The sequence below is a fragment of the Amblyomma maculatum genome, chromosome 9 (genome assembly GCF_055883805.1).
Source record: "Amblyomma maculatum isolate TAMU_Amacu chromosome 9, ASM5588380v1, whole genome shotgun sequence".
Classification (NCBI taxonomy): Eukaryota; Metazoa; Arthropoda; class Arachnida; order Ixodida; family Ixodidae; genus Amblyomma; species Amblyomma maculatum.
The window spans coordinates 10,082,784-10,099,083 of NC_139352.1; the positions used below are offsets into that span (position 1 = coordinate 10,082,784).

General features: G+C 45.3%; 2 protein-coding genes across 6 annotated transcripts in view; one reads left to right on the forward strand and one right to left on the reverse strand.

Annotated features, from left to right (window-relative positions):
- Positions 1-2,907, forward strand: part of LOC146178241 (serine/threonine-protein kinase Sgk2-like) — a 26,755-nt gene extending 23,848 nt beyond the window's left edge. For all 4 annotated transcript variants that reach the window (XM_084578043.1, XM_084578045.1, XM_084578046.1 and 1 more), the window contains one exon: positions 567-2,907. In XM_084578043.1, the coding sequence (XP_084434169.1) occupies positions 567-670 (104 nt within the window). In that variant the 3' untranslated portion in view covers positions 671-2,907. The remainder of the gene's footprint in view (positions 1-566) is intronic.
- On the reverse strand, positions 2,895-16,278 carry Rae1 (ribonucleic acid export 1). 2 transcript variants are annotated; one of them, XM_084578048.1, is made up of 10 exons: positions 16,084-16,278; positions 15,749-15,879; positions 15,536-15,628; positions 14,320-14,406; positions 14,147-14,233; positions 11,680-11,751; positions 10,329-10,436; positions 4,990-5,166; positions 4,116-4,310; positions 2,895-3,072 (listed from the first exon to the last, which is right to left on the reverse strand). In XM_084578048.1, the coding sequence occupies exons 2-10, from the start codon at positions 15,857-15,859 to the stop codon at positions 2,986-2,988; spliced, it is 1,017 nt and encodes a 338-aa protein (XP_084434174.1). In that variant the 5' UTR covers positions 15,860-15,879; positions 16,084-16,278; the 3' UTR covers positions 2,895-2,985. The 2 variants fall into 2 exon arrangements, with proteins under 2 accessions (XP_084434174.1, XP_084434173.1); XM_084578047.1 differs by having other exon boundaries at positions 15,749-16,278.
- Positions 16,279-16,300: the final 22 nt, after the last annotated feature.

A 16,300-nucleotide genomic window follows, 5' to 3' on the forward strand; every position in this document is an offset into this window, starting at 1 on the left:
ATACCTAACACGGCCTTCTGTCTGGAAGCCGTCCAAGGCTTGTAGCAGACATTGTGTCCTGCGCCATGCTCACATGGGCGTTGGCCAGGACCGCACCTACAGTTATCTGGCTTTCTGAATTTTAATGTACTGAAGTTGTCACTAGGAAAGTAAACAATGAAACTTGTAGCAACCACCCACCATGGCTGCGACACATCACCGACTGTCCTCTCCATGCTACACGTTGATGCAGTCATGCGTGTTCGATTCTTGTTCGAATGAGAGGATTACAACAACATAAATTTAATGTGGACAGCATGTTTAATATAAACCTGTGTCTTTATGAACTTTAGTTGACTACTACATTAGCAACAGTCAAACCCACTCATAGCATTCTATTTATTGCAATCCTTGATTGTTAAACGTCTCACCTCATCAAAACCCAACTGTTGGCACCGGTTCCGTTTGCACTGCTCGTATATAATGAACATATGCATACTTACAATTTACAACTTTGCCAGCACTTGAAGCTGTGCACAGTGTGTTTAAAAGGTATTTGAATAAAGCTGTGCTGCTTTCCTTTGCAGCTTCAGTTGGCAGGTCGCAGACGCTCAGCGCAAGTGTACAGGATGCTGACACAGCGTTCATCGGCTTCTCATATGCACCTCCACTTGACATCAACGCCTGTTAAGGAGCGATTTCCAGGGATCCCTACTGTCTCAGCGTTTTACAGTGCCTTTAATTTTTGCGTGCACCTCGATTGTGCGTGGCACCACCTAGGAGCCTGTTTTTACGCTGCGATAGCCTAGTGTATGGGGGCCCATGTTTGCACAACTGCCACAAGACTCTGCTGTTATTGCAATACTTAAGGTCTTGGCTGAGGGCGTCGTCAAACACGATCACTGGCACTGCGGGCACTGCCGTACGGTTGGTGCCCTTCCGCAGACTGCCACCAAAGGTCTTGGCTGAGGACGTCGTCAAACGTGATCATTGGCACTGCGGGCACTGCCGTACGGTTGGTGCCCTTCCGCAGACTGCCACCACTGCCGTCGTCTTCGACAACTCATAACTGTCAGTCTCACTGGCACAAACTTATCTCGGTGCTTTCCACGACACTGGAGCGAGGTCCGTTTTTGAATCACGGAAGCGTATCTGTGCTTAATCTGCTGTGCGGGCTTTTCTGTTTGATATTTTTTTAACGATTTATGCGGCTGACCAATTTTCGTTCCCTGTGCCTTTTGTTACATTGTTTTCCGTGTTCACTTCATTTTCATTCCCATTATACTCAATGTTGCGATAGTCATGTTACGTTTGTTTTAATTTGAAGTTGCGCACACTACTGTTCATGTCTACAAAAGTGGAGAACAACTTTTCATCTCCGAACTCTTTGCAGTTAAAAAAACCTTGTGCCGGTGGATTTGGATATTGCAAAGTCAAATGCGGCTTGTGCAATAGCCTGATAGCAAATGAAATGTTTGTGTTTAAGTATTCCTCCTCGTCGTTCATATGTGTGGCATTGCATCTTCTTGAGTGTCATGTATTGCTCCCAATCTTGTACATCAAAGTACTCCATCAACAAAGCGTAATGAGTTTTGGTATATGCACCAAGAAATCGGGCTGGTCAGGCCCAGGAGTAGGAATCGGGCATGATGGGAACACCACTTTTACTTTCCAAGCTGTGATTACTGCATCAGTCAGTCTGCCTTAATGGCCTGCGTACGTTGCCTTCAAAGGCCTCTACATGTAAGACCAACTAATTGCACTGAACAGACCAAAATTGTCCGGGACCAACGGTCGTCTGCCTTGATGACTTGCTGTCTGCAACAGTTTTTCGCGGCTAGCGATCAGTCAGTCTCCTGTAGAACCTTCACTAGTCTTCCACATAAATCTTCTCGGTGTTCATGCAAAAAGTGTTAATTTAATTTTTTGCTGTGTACATTTAAAGCATTTTTTTTACATTGCAGTTTGCTGAGAGTGTCGCCTAAGTGGTGGCAGGCGGCTGGGGGGGGTCGATATTTGTGCTCGGATGTTTATGAGGCTTTAAATGCACATTTCCAACAGTGTTAGTATAATGACCTGACAATACCAGTGTTGCGATCTTGTCCATTTTGTAGCTGAACGACTATTTAGTGCACTTCAGTGGAATGGTCACACATTTCAGACTTCAGTGATAAAATTGTGAAAAGGTTATTCGGTAGCAGTAGGATGGCAATACGAAAAAGTGTTTTGTGAAATCTGGAATTGCAAGTCAGTCATTTTGTGCTGTATAAGGCAAGTTTCTTGCTCGAATTTGTATCGCATATTAAAGCCTGGGCAACTTTGCACTGAGCCCGTGTACTCAAGGGTTTTCATTTTAGGCATTTACTTGCAGCTGTGCTATGATGTTGAGCTAAGCCTGATGGGCATTGCATGCTCAAAATGACATTCACTGGCGAAATTTCTGTTCAGGCCTCTTTTCATTGCTGGACTCTGCCTATAATTCCAGATTTTGCAGGCCTTTAGATTAGTCAGTATGATGAGCTTGCAGAGTTTGCGTCTGTTATGCAGGCCATGGGTTTGATTCTGGGTTACACGCCGTGGTTTGCACTAAAATTACCTTCATCGCAGCCTGCATGCCTCCTAAATATTTGATGCTGGATGTACATTACAGCATATAGCATTACTATATGCAGCATACTTTCAGGCCCCCCTGATTGAGCACTGCTTCCAGAATTTGTCGAACTGTGGTGAATATGCCCAGTGCCTTACATTGTTGTAAAGAACCTACAGAGTGCCATATTTGGTTGGTTTTATTTTTTCGTGTTGTGTGGAAAGAGACTTATGTACAGTTGTTTGGTACTGCGTGAAACAGATATATGCTGGCAGCAACTTGTTTTCTACATATGTATTTGTTTTTACTCAATTAAAAGTGTGAATTTGGTCAACACATATGTGGAAGCTTTTATTTGCGCAAGACACAGCAATAAGCGCTGGAGTGTGATGTGACAACAGAGGAGGCAGGTGGCTTCACTTCTTGGCTCTTGGCTTCAGCTCTTCGAAGCATGAATGCAGGAAGATGTAGTTCTTCTTCTGAGGGTTATGGAACTCGTGACCCTGCGAGAAATGCACATCGCAAAAAACCAGTTCTCGAGGCATGCCCTTCCAAGTGTGAAAGTACCTGCAGGTAGCACATGTGCGAAATGTGTGGTTGCTACTAAGTACAGTCAAGGTAATGAACACAAAAAGTCTCATATAGCTAAAGTTCATAACGTTTGTCAAAAATGTATGCAAAAGGTGCATAGTTAAATCTGCAAGCAGCAACTTTGCTGGCACTTGCTAAAGAAATGCAGAGACATTTACGAATTTTCAAATCAGTCTTAATCTCAGCGCGCAACGACCTAGCGCCAGTTATACGTTCGCTTCTCTGCGTAGCAACGGCAGCAGGTCAGGTGCCAGCTAGGGTCGCTTCCCAGCATCACAGCTGTGTAGCGTGGAAAATGACAAGTCTGAATCAAAGCGATCACTGTTTGCACCATGTCCGTGACAGCCGGCTTGAGGGCGGAATAGTTACGGCAGGGTTACAATTCTCCATGTCGCTCTATCTTATGTGGTGCTGTTGAGAAGTGTGCGAACCCCAGCATCACCAGTCACTAATGTAGTGCAGCAAAGCTTGCAGCTAGAGAGATCCACTTTAGAGCCAATCACGTTCAAAAGTGAAACCTGCATGTGTTTAGCAAGGGTTCAATATAGTGAATAATTTGCAATATCCATGTGTGTAAACTCCTTTCCGCAGGAGATACAAGAGGGAGATGCATTTTTAAGTTTGCTGCAATGGTGCACAAGCTGGATGTGCGGTCAATTTTGGCTTGTGGTATTCAGTCTGATTGGGAACTCGACTAGATGTATAGACACAGCTTTGTGTGCAGTGAAGCTTTGCCCACCATAACTATTGCTACCCTTGCAATATACAGATATGTAATCTGCTGTCAGCAAAAGTTGACGGTAAGGTGCAATGATCAGTGCCAGGTACATGACTTTCTTGGCTTGCTTAGTAAAAAGGGACACTGGAATGCTTATCTCGTTCACAGCTGCAGGTCAATGCACTGGACAAACTAAGAAACAGACACGCAGTATGTCATTCACTCATGAGCACTGACCTTGGACCAGTCGTAGCTGACAGCATAGGCAAATATTTCGCCGCGAGCATTGAAGCAACAGCGAGTCACCGGTTGCTCCATCTGTTCAGACGTCTTCAGCTTGGTACGGGCGTCTTTGTCCCAGAAGCTGAACTTGCCATCTGAGCCCACTGTTGCCAGTGTCATGTGGACGGGATGGAATGCAATGTCGTTAACCTGAAAACGAAAAAAAAAAAAATGGAAGAAAGGGCTTTGCGTTACCTGCTTGTACATACATACAGTGTCAGAGCACTAGTGAAGGCATTTTATTACCGCTGTAGTACTACTACTAGTAGTACTATAACAAAACCTACAGGAAACAGAAAAGGAGCAATGAGGCTGAAGGTAACCTAAGTATGCACTACTTCTTCTAGAAAAACGGAAAAATATAATTTCAAAGGATTGCAAAGCAAGAAAAGAAATGAAGAGGGCAGAATTTAGCTTTTAGGACATACTATGTAATGAAATTAAAACACACCAAGCCTTTGTTTTTGTGCTTGCATCTTACAACTGCTCTAATAGCGGCATGATAAACCAAGTTCAAAGGAAGGCACTTAAATTAACAGAACAAAAATGGAATAAGATAAATATTCCTCCGGAGTTCTTTCTTTTTGTGACATCAGCAAGCAACTGCTCTCGACAGAAATGCCTCACTCTAGCATGCCTACCAAACCAGGTATCAGAGCATTGTTAAATGCAGCACAGTTACTTGAAACGGCAGCAAGGTAAAGCAATGCAGTAGGTAAAATAAGGGCCAAAATTTACTGTGGTGTCTCAATGCTCAGTCTCCAAGTTAAATAGCAAAGATTAAAAAAATAAAGTATGCTAGAAATATGCAAATATGCTGCAAGCTTACAGCAAAAATTTCCTGGAATCCATTTGTGGTACCGTTGGCACGATGGCACTTGAACGTGAAGTTGTCCTTGGGGTTCTGCGGGTTCACATACTGGATGGCCACTCGACCTTCAACACTACCCAAGGCGAAGCCGTTCGGCTGACCCTTCTTGTCCTGGAATATGGACACGCATCGGTGCTGCAAAGAAAGAACGGGTGGGAGGCAAATGAGAAATGTACCATATATATTGAGGGACTACCTCCATAGCGCATCTCCAAAACGAGCTACCCTGAGTGACAGCTACAAGCAGGCTCACTTTCCGACAGTTTTTACTAGACATAAAGGCAATGTGTAGCTCCGCTGGAGAGGCCTACCTCAGCATGGTGAAATGCAATAACACAACACACTCTGCTCAAGCCACGCACACCTCCTTCACTTCACATTGTGAAGCAGCTACTTTCGCATAGCAGACAAAACTGGTTCTACCTGCCCATGTCTACCACCAGCAATTCAGCCGCGCACAGCTGAAACAGCAATGATCAGTTGCGTGACAGTGGGATGCATCAAGAAAAAATTGAGTGATGCACAGGTTTGAAGCAGATAAATACCACAGTAAGGCCGTGGCAGTAATGTGCGAAATACAGGTATCGACACTGGCTGTCACATATTGTGTGCCTAAAATTGTGCAGCAGGGAGGCCGCCATGCTCATCTGCCAGTATATCAGCATGGTGGTAGTTAAAGGGACCAAGAAGTGCCACTTACCAAGGTTACCGTATTTACTCGCATAATGATCGCACTCGCGTAATGATCGCACCCCTGAATTTTGAGGTCAAAATTCCATTTTTTAAATTCCCCGCGTAATGATCGCACCCCGAACATGGAGCCGCCTGGTGGTTGATCTGCAGTCATCCCGCAGCGAATGCATTCCGACGAGTTCCCAACCTAGTATAGTAACGTTGGAGTTCCCATGATTCCATGCTTTGCGGCGTTCGCCATTTTGCAATTCGGCAGCGTCGTAGCGTGCTTTGTGTTTTTGTGCGAGTTTACGCCATTTCACCATGGGGCGGTATGCCAGTTACACCGCCGCGTTCAAGCTCAAGGCTGTCGACTATGCACTGGAGCATGGCAACCGTGCTGCTGGTAGGCATTTCGGCGTGGACGAAATGAGGATACGCTATTGGAAGAAGCAGCGCGAGAAGCTGATGGCTACGAACAAGACACGGCGGGCTTTCCGTGGACCCAAAACGGGCAAGTTCCCTCGTGTTGAGGAGGCGGTCCTAGAATACGTGAGGGACCTGCGCAAGGATGGTTGTGCAGTGTCATTAGAAATGATACAGACGCAGGCGCGCACAACTGCCAGGAAGCTGGGAATCGCCGCAAAGGATTTCCGCGCTAGCTCCGGTTGGACGACTCGCTTTATGCGACGGAATGGACTTTCCCTGAGGCGGCGGACGTCGTTGTGCCAGCGGCTCCCAGCCGCATATGAAAGCAAAGTGATAGACTTCCATCACTTCGTCACTAGGCTTCGCGAAAAATGCAGTTACCTCATGTCGCAAATTGGAAACGCCGATCAAACTCCACTGACGTTCGACATGCCCCGGAATACAACTGTGAACGAGAAGGGTGCTCGGAGCGTCCTCGTGAAGACGTCTGGCGCAGAAAAACAGCGATGCACAGTCATGCTTGCTGTGACGGCCGACGGGCGGAAGCTGCCACCATACGTGATCTTCAAACGGAAGACTATTCCGAAGGGAAACTTTCCCCGTGGCATCCATATACGTGCACAGATGAAAGGGTGGATGACTGCAGACCTGATGGTCGACTGGATCAAGACTGTTTGGGGAAGAAGACCAGGAGCATTTCTGCTTCCCTCGCTTCTGGTTTTGGACAGTTTTAGAGGTCACCTTGTGGACAGCGTGCGTGCCAAGCTGAAAGAGCTGCGCACGGACATTGCAGTCATTCCTGGCGGCCTGACTTCGCTGCTGCAGCCTCTCGACGTGTCTTTGAACAAACCGTTCAAGGACAACGTTCGACGACTTTATGCTGAGTGGATGGCGATGGGCCAGCATGATTTGATGCCGAGCGGAAAGATTAGAAGGCCATCCGTGGAGATGCTGTGCTCGTGGATCACAGAAGCGTGGAGCAGTATCCCCGACGAGGTAGTGGCTAAGAGTTTTAATAAGACAGGCATATCTAACGCTTTGGATGGAACGGAAGATGACTTCCTGTGGGATTGTGAAGATGCTCCCAGCGACGACACTGCCGTTTCCGATGAGTCGTGCAGCAGTGAAAGCGAGGATTCAGACTTTGATTAGAGTACTGACGAAAAAAAATAAATGGGCATTGTGCACTCCATGTGATGCTTAATGTGCGTGTTTATTGCGAAGGTAAGCCTTACTCAGCTTTTACTTTTGGTTGTAATCGAGATATATGTTCTAAGACGTCTGACCTGCAACTTGTTTGCGTTTTCGGTGCTCAAAAATTTTTTGTAGAAAATTTACCCCGCGTAATGATCGCACCCCGAAATTTGCGTCAGTATTTTTAAAAAAAAAGTGCGATCATTATGAGAGTAAATACGGTAAGTAAAGCAGATGAGCGATAGATATTCAATTCCTCATTACTCCACCATAAGAATTTTTGAGCTAGTGTCATTAACACCAGAGATATTGGCAATTACAAATAACACTCTTCCTCTGTCATCTTAACTCATACTCTCTCAGATGCCAGAAAAAGCAGAAAGAAAACAGCTCAAGGGCCGAACTTCACCCATGAATATGTCATCAGACTACAAAAAACACACTTCCTCTGCCATCTTAACTCATACTCTCTCAGATGCCAGAAAAAGCAGAAAGAAAATAGCTCAAGGGCCGCACTTCACCCATGAATATGTCATCAGTTGACATTTGGTTTGCAAACTTCCAGTTGTTGTGCCTATCTTTTTTGGGTGGGTTTTTGCCCTCCTACGCATTCCTTAGAGATCGCCTTTCTTTTCCTTCTCGTCTGTATTGTCTGTAATAATGTACCCAGAGCTCACTGGATAGCAAGGTGTATAGCAAATCCAACCTCAAATTTGTGTGTGCAACTGCAGCACATGCTTCTCCCCCGGCGCTCATCGGACATGACACCATGTGCGGCAGAGGCTGTACCCACTTTCTCTCTCTGCGTGCTACTCGCACCTATTGTGCTCGTCTCCTCTCAACCTCAACGTTTGCAGCAGACGTCCGGTGGCAGCACTGCGCACCGATTACGTTCTTCGGTGGCCATTTCTGTGACGCTTGAAATGGCGTCACGGTTGCCTATAAAAGCGGGGATGCATCTTGCTTTCCTCAGATGACGCATTCGTCTACTGGCTTGTGTGTTACGCACTGAAACTCTAGGCAAGTGGCATGAATTGTATATACAAGTAAAATATCAATGCAGTAGGTCACTACTCTATTAGTAACTAACTGGGAAGTAATAGAAGTGATACATCGCCTGCGTCAACAAGAAAGAGCACGCTGGCAGTCCTTCACTATGCAGTTTGCACTTACTCGGCCCCTGTAAACCAGCAGCGCGTACAGCTTCAAAGGCGAAAATGGTAGGCGCCATATATGCAAAGCTTTGTTGCACACATGAAGTAGCAGGCAGCGCAGCTCTACAGTTTCTAACCCTTACACTTTACAGACTTCGACATGACTGCGCAACAGCGGTGCCACATTAATCAAACAAAAGCAATTTCATAGTACTACTATTAGTTTTTGAGATTAACAACCCAAAAACGACTGTAGCAGGCGGGCAAAGCCGCTTTGGAGGGCTCCGGATCAGCAGACATTTGTTAGAACACCTGATATGTTAAATACACTAACCACAACTATAAATTAAGGCAGCATGCACCGGCTGAGATTACAAGGCAACCAGGCGCTGAGTAAGGTGTCGGCTTCAGACACTTGGACATGGACAGGGTGGTAGCCATAATTTAGAGAAAACTTAACAGCCTTATGATGAGCATAGAAACAAAGAAATTTCGGCCTTGATCTTAAAGGGGCTCCCTGTGCACCTGTCCCTGGATGGACGATTTACTTTTATATAATGCCTAATCAGTAATCACTTCAGTTTAGTCATGTGCGCAGCCTTAACGAAACGAGATGTCCTCGGCGCATTACTCCTCTTCTGGCAAGATGCCGACCTGGGAACAGTGACGACGGGCTCGTAAATAGGTATGGTTGTTGCTCAAGATCGATCACATCAAATCGCCCATGCGACTTAATCATTGCACAGGGATGCCGAGGAGGAGACTAGGTGCCCTTTCAAAGGCGTGAACACGCTGGTGCCATTGCGTGGGTTCAAGACACAGCTGTGCCCAGGCGTCGCCAAGTTAGCTAGCGCGACCGACTCCACGGAAACAAAAATGGGCACACTGTTATACTAGCTGACGCTCATCGAAACGTGGCGACATGCCGTCGAATCATGGGTGGTTCATGCGGCGCGAACTCACAGGCAGTGGAAGTCTTCAGTCAATTTGATCCAAAACCCCCCCGAGAACAACTGGGAAGTTTTTTGCTGACGCCATGGTGGTGTGACGCTGCGTCCTGAGTTGTTCATATGGCATGAACTCGCGTACGTCGAATTTTCTCAGGCGAGCGGACGTCCAACTCACCACCGCTTTCTCGATGTGGACAAACAGCAGAAATGCCACGCTCAAATTTCAGCCACCTATGTTCATTCACGTGCAGAGACATGACAAAATGCGTTTTCGTATTTCGACCACATCAGAAAGCACCAAGAGCTGATCAGGGACCTTTGGGGCAGCAGCCTAGTGCCAAAGCGAATAAAGCCTCGTGGAAACAAAAAACCAAAAGGTAACTGACAAATGCAACCAGAACACGAACACGGCGGATGCAAGCGCAGCGAGCCGAGCAAGTAGGTATGGTCCCGAAAAAGCGAAACGCATTCGTGCCGCTGATTCGTTTAGGGTAGCATTTTTAATTTGCACTTCATATACCATGCTTTTATTCCCTCAAGAAAAAAAAAAAATGGCTGATGATATAGGCTCAAATACCAATTCTCTAAACCATGAGAGTGCACACCAAGTAAATCTTTCACAGCAGCCTCACAGCACAAGCGAGAAAAAGAACACGAGTTTGATGCCATCATTTCAAATTAGCACAGGAGAAAAGATCCAGATCTTAAGTTTTTGTGCAAGGCTTCCCTCTTCTCTGTCTTCCTTTTTTTTAGCGTTAGCTTATAAAACTCTCCCCGAGAATTTTGTCTTCAACAAGATGAGGCGATGCTTGAGTGAAGTTTAGCTGATGCCCATAGTGAACTGAAGCCCACTGGCAGTGCTGAAAGGAAGGGCATGAACTCAGAAACACATTCCCACCTGGTACTTTAGAGGTGACTCGATCTTCTTGTACTCCTGGGGCTGCCCCTCCAGCTGGTAGATGATGATATGCCTGCCTGCTGTGCTGACAACAGCCATGGGGAACACCTGCATGGGAGAAATGGTGCACAATTACGGGATGTAACTCATTAGCATCCACCCAGGCATAGCAATATGGCTACAAAGAAAAGCTATACAGCCTCCACAAAAACTTCCCAGCAGAAGGAAAATTCGTCCTGGTCCACAGGTTGAACCGGTGCCACCGCCTGTCTGGGGCAAGTCACTCTACCAACTGAGCTATCCAGGTTCATTACTGCTGATAGAACATTTCTAAGGTCTTAGTCTCTTATGCTTACAATAACAAAAATAAAAAATTCACAGATGATCAACAAGATTCATGCGACATATATGCGACAGTGTCACTTTTCTACAGCATGCTACACGATTATGTTATCGCTACATAAAGAAATAACAGGGGCATTAACGCTTGTTTCTGAATCATTGCGCTGTAGAAAATGCAGCTGTAACCAATCACTCCAAGGCCATGTGGCCTGCCAACTACCACCTACCAGAAGAATGTATGCTCATGATTTTTCGAAGCTGTGAGACTTCAAAAGGCTGCAAGGGTACTGGCGTACTTGATTCCCATCTAACCTTCCATATAAAAGGAGCTGCCCGAGTCGGCAGCTCCTTCCAGCTCGATCATGCCACCTGGTCTCACGAGAACATAAAACAATGGCATGCTCATGACTTCTCAAGGCTGCCAGGGGATGCAAGGGTGCAGTGCTTATCGCCTGCCAGCGACTACCTGACAGAGGCATGCTTACGATTTGTCAAAGCTGCAAGGCTTCGACCGATCGACGCCAATGGACAATTATTTCCAGCATGAAGTCGCCAATGCCCTCACGTTAAAAGCCTGCACGAGGCATGCACGATTTTTCAGGTCTTCAATGCTTCAAACGGCTGCTGCTTTTGCATTAAGAGGTAAATCTAAGTTTCTTTCCTTTTATTTTTTGGCCTGGCAGCCAGTCAATTCTGACTTGAGCATGTGCTACATATTTCTGCAACCAGCAGTGCCTACGACCACGATACTATACTAAAGAATTGCACCGGGCCAAGCCAGCGTCGGGTAGAACCTGTGTTGCCCACATCGTAACACATTGTTTCTCCCTTTTTCATGGCACATGAACTCCAAGATTTGACAATTCACTTGTCACCAAATATATGCTCAGCCATGTAGCCTCATCAAGTCAGTTCAATTCCAGGTTATTAGCAAAAGATGCCTATCCATGCATTCTCACAGTGAAGGCTCCAAGGTGCGAATCTAGACATCCCTAAAGTCAGCACTTACAACGTCGGCACAGTAGCAGCGTTCTGGAAGGTTGATGGTCAGCATTGGTGTCGGTGTCCTTGTGTCCCAAAACTGCAAACGAAAGAAGGAGCAAGAACAATTCTTATCACAAGCACATTTATTTTATTAAGCTTCCAAAAAAAAAAGCTCCTGTACTGTTCTCTATTGTGTAACAGTCATGACTGACAGCTGTCCACAGCTTACCGTATTTTCCGGTGTATAAGGTGCAGTTTGGTTTTTTTTTCTGAAAATTTCGTCAGTGCGTCTTATACACCGGTGTGACTTATGTATAAAACAAATCCGGGCCGTGGTGGCCACGCCTGGTCCACGCCCGAAAAGGTGTCTGTGCACTGTACGTCACCACATGTTAAGAGACCCTGGTGGTATAAATTAATCCGGAACCCATAACTACATCGCTTATAGTCCATATGTCATTTCGGGGCATTAAACCCAACAATTTACAATTTTTACATGGCAAAATATTGGGCGGCCAAACTTGCACGCAACAGCTGCGCGCTATCTTCTACCATGCATAGTAACTGCATTTCGAAAAAACTCAAAAGTAACATCAAATTGTCTTGCAAAGACGAAATATAGCTCACGTTTTTATAAATATGTAGATATGCCGATGATGACAGCTACAACCCACGGACCATACACATAGAAACGGCGGTTTCTGTTTCACACGACAGTTAAAGAAAAAAATTATATATGTATGTTACTCTGAAGTATACGCTATATTGAAATTCTTAATTCTGAAATATTTTTACATTGAAAACATAGAAAATCTGTTGGGCATTTTTAAAACATTTGTTAATGTGCTTGTAGCAACGAGATTTGACTGTAGTTTAATTCTGGGTTAATAATGTAATTTTGTAGTTTAATAATGTGTTGTTAATTTAAAAATGGTAGCTTGCCAATAACAAGTTCTCAACTCTTGAGTCGCTCCCGTTCACGTCATTTCCATCAGCCACGGCATCTGCATTGCATTGATCGCTGTAGCGGATTCACGGCCTGGACACCCCAACCGGCAGCCCGAAGGCCGCCACAATGCTGTTATGTAATTTTCTTTACTTTTGGCCTTCATATCAATAAATGTTTTTCACCATCATCACCATGTGTGCTCCAGATCTGCCGAGTCGTCTTATTTCTCACTGACCATGGTGTCACCCGCGAGGCGAAGAAGTTGCGGCACACAATTCAAGCCGCGTGCTGTTGAATTTGCCAAGGAGCATGGGTACTGGCCTGCAGGAAGGCAGTTTGCGTTAGCGACCACGACTGGCACGAAGCTGCCAGTGTGCTCCGGACAATCAAGTCAACCATTAAGGCCAGGCAATTGCCTAGCTGGCGTTTCATATTTCTCCTCGCTGCTCCGGCCCTTCCTCCTCTTTCTTTCCTTCTCTCCCTCTGTTTTCTCTGATAGTTTTGCCTAAATGCCATCTGTAAGTACATATACCATCTGTATGTATCAAAATAAAACATTTTTGATAAGTGCCACTCAGACTTTGGATGCTACATGCACCTGTGTGAGCAATGCGTATCACGGGATATGGGCATATGCAGCAGCCGCCGCAAGCACGTATTTTCGTTACACTTACTCACAATGTGGCCTTCAACGAATTTTCTACCAAGTGAACAGGCGCGTCTTATACACCGGTGCGACTTACCTGTGTATTTTGCTTTTTGCAAAAATTGCTGTTTGGAGTGACTTATACACCCGAAAATAAGGCAGTTAAAATGTGCAAGAGGAAAATGAAAGGGGGATGGGTACTGAAGAGGCACTTTGTCATCTAACCTTAATAAGCTGACTTAATAACTGACCCAACTCCTCCTAGCCAAAATATGTGACATAACTCCTCCTAGCCGAAATATGTGACACCATTTCGAAATGTCTTATGTGTGAACTAAAGGATGTGAAGATGTGTTCAAGATTTATGTTCATTGAATTGAATTAGCTGACAAAGGTGGCTAGTATTTGTACTGAAAAAGTGTCACTTTCAAAGATGAGTTTACTCTGACAGTACACAAGTCTTTGGCAGGGACATGCCAGTAACAAGCTCAATTTATGGGCAGACTAAATATGCAGCAGTGAATCAAAGAATGCACTTTGAACTGCCCTGCATGACCATCTCAGTGCAACCTCAAGTACCAAAGTGCACCTTCCGGTAGCATGGAATAAAAAATTTTTCATTGCTTCTGTGCTCCATAAGCCTCTGTGATCATCTGTAAATTCAGCAAAATAACTGGGCCTGGCTCCAGCACTAAAATGCATTTGCACATCAATGAAAAATGCTGCTATTGATGTGTTGATCTAGGTATAGCTCAAAAAGAGAATGGCAATATAAGCAATAAAAAAAAAAAAAAAAAAACGCTAATAGCATTGCTTCTGTTCAAACCTACTTTTCTGTGTGCATTCAGGTGCACCGATCCTGTGTCTTGAGGCAGATCACAATCTAAGCTGGCTCACCTTGAGTGTTTTGTCCCAGCTCCCAGTCATGATGCAGCTGTAATTCGGTGCCTTCACCCAGTGCACTGTCTTCACTGGTGCATCGTGCTGCAAAGGAGTTTGCACCATGTTAGAAAGCAATGTGGTTATGCTGCTTGAACAAAATCCAGTTGCCGATTGGAATGTGCACAAACCTGAGCAATGGGCATTGCTTGATTGCTATTGAGGTCCCACATCTTGACAGTTTTGTCGCAGGAAGCTGAGAAAACTTTGCTTCCATCCTGACAAGAGGAGGCAGCGCATTAATGCAAGCACTGATCCAAGCCCAATCATATGGCACCAGTTCCCGTGTGATTGAGAGCATGAAATTATTTCCTCTCCTCTGTTAAGAACAAAAAGAATAACATTTGACAAGCAGGTACTGAAACAAAGTCCGAGAAAATACCTTCACAATGAGCTTTGTTTGATTCTGTAAAGCTGTAATACAGTCGAGCCCATTTTATAATGGCTGCAGTTATAACAAACGCTCGCGGAGCTATGGCACAGTCTTGGAAAAAATGAACAACCATAGCCGCACTACTCAGTTATAACGAACGGGGAAACCCGAAGACTTGCCACCACAGTCAAAAGATGCATGCAGGAGACCGAAGAGCATCTACCAAGAGTTGATGCTCCCATAAAACCGGCTACAAAGTAAATTGGTGCGTGCGTGTACACCAGTTGGGTAAAGGTAAGCAAGACAAAGAGGTAGCATAAAAAGGGAAACTGCTCCATATGGCCAGTGATCAAATGCCATCAGCGATTTGCAGCCTAAATACTAGTCATGAGGTATGCCTTGCTGGTCCATCCAGTATGAAGCATTGGTCACCGACCAAGTCGAATGTCCGCCTTTTGTTTTGCTGCTCCATGGTGGCAGTGCATGGAGAGCACACATATAGCATATACTGCACACACGTGTACTGCGGTAGCTCTGCCGCTGCTTCCTTGCCAAGAATCGAAGAGGTGGAGGGTGACCAATTACCAGATGCCATGAACGCCTCAACCACTATCATTCTTATCACATTTGTAAAGCAGCTTCTCAGAAAGTGTCTCGGCCACGAGCATATAATTATGCTGGAAAGCTTATAGAACGGCTTAATAGTGTCTGCTTTGAAGAAACAGACGTCAATAAGTAAATTTTTAAAGAAATAAGCGCCATTTTTTTTTTTTCGAATTTCGCCTTTCTGTCCATGATGAAATAGGGTAAGTCTGCTTACTACGAACTTCGGATAAAACGAACGGATTCGTGTCACCGTTAACTACGTTATAAGTGGGCTCGACTGCAGTATGAAGGAAACAAACTTTTTTGGAGCAAGACTCAAGTCAAAGCGAACGAGCGCGTAGCATCATAAATAATAAAGTGAATCTTACATCGCTCCACGCAACGTCGAGGATGGGACCTTGGTGTGTCTGCTGTGCTTTTGGTATCGTCTGCCCCGTGCTCTGCACTTCCCAACATCTGATCTGTTGCGTAAAACGAAAAATAAAACGTGCAAACATATGACCAGTGCGTGTATCAACTGTTTTCGGCAACGCAATCAAGTGAGTCGCGTTAAGAACAGTCGCGTGTAAAGTAGACCATACCTGGTTGTCCCAGCTTCCAGCGACGAGAAAGTTCTGCTGCAGGGACGCCGGACTGAAAGCCATACTACTGATTGAATCGTCCGGAGGAGAAACGACTTCAAAGTCTTTCATCGGGTTGTGCGTGCCGGTGGCTGTGGTTCCAGAAAACATACCCACCCCGCCGCCAAAATTTACTGATGAACCTGCTGATCCAAACATGTCTCGATGAACTGTGCAGGCTATCGCCTGATATTAAGCTCGGCCGACGAGCTAATTTAAACTGCTTATCACCTCGTGTCTTTGACTTCCTTATTTAATTCTTTAAAGAGATTGTTGTGAAAACTAAATTTTCATACCGCTTCAACACACAGCGCTAGAAATCTCCATGTTGCCGAAGTACGCTTGATGTCAGTGGCCTTGCGGCTGAACGACTTAACAAACTAATGAAGAAAATCGCCATCGTTAGAAAAGTATTCTATTTTTTGAAGCAAGAAATCGGCTTCTCGTTCAAGCTACAAAGTGCAAATATCACTTAAGGTAGGCAAGGTAGCAAATACAACTGCGGCGACCGCT

Excerpts from the sequence above, each read along its gene's own strand:
- Rae1 (XM_084578047.1), bottom strand. The coding sequence starts at position 15,946 with ATGTTTGGATCAGCAGGTTCATCAGTAAATTTTGGCGGCGGGGTGGGT. Across the intron at positions 15,629-15,748 it reads CTGGAAGCTGGGACAACCAG|ATCAGATGTTGGGAAGTGCA; the intron begins GTATGGTCTACT and ends TTTACGCAACAG. Across the intron at positions 10,437-11,679 it reads GCTGCTACTGTGCCGACGTT|GTGTTCCCCATGGCTGTTGT; the intron begins GTAAGTGCTGAC and ends TCTCCCATGCAG.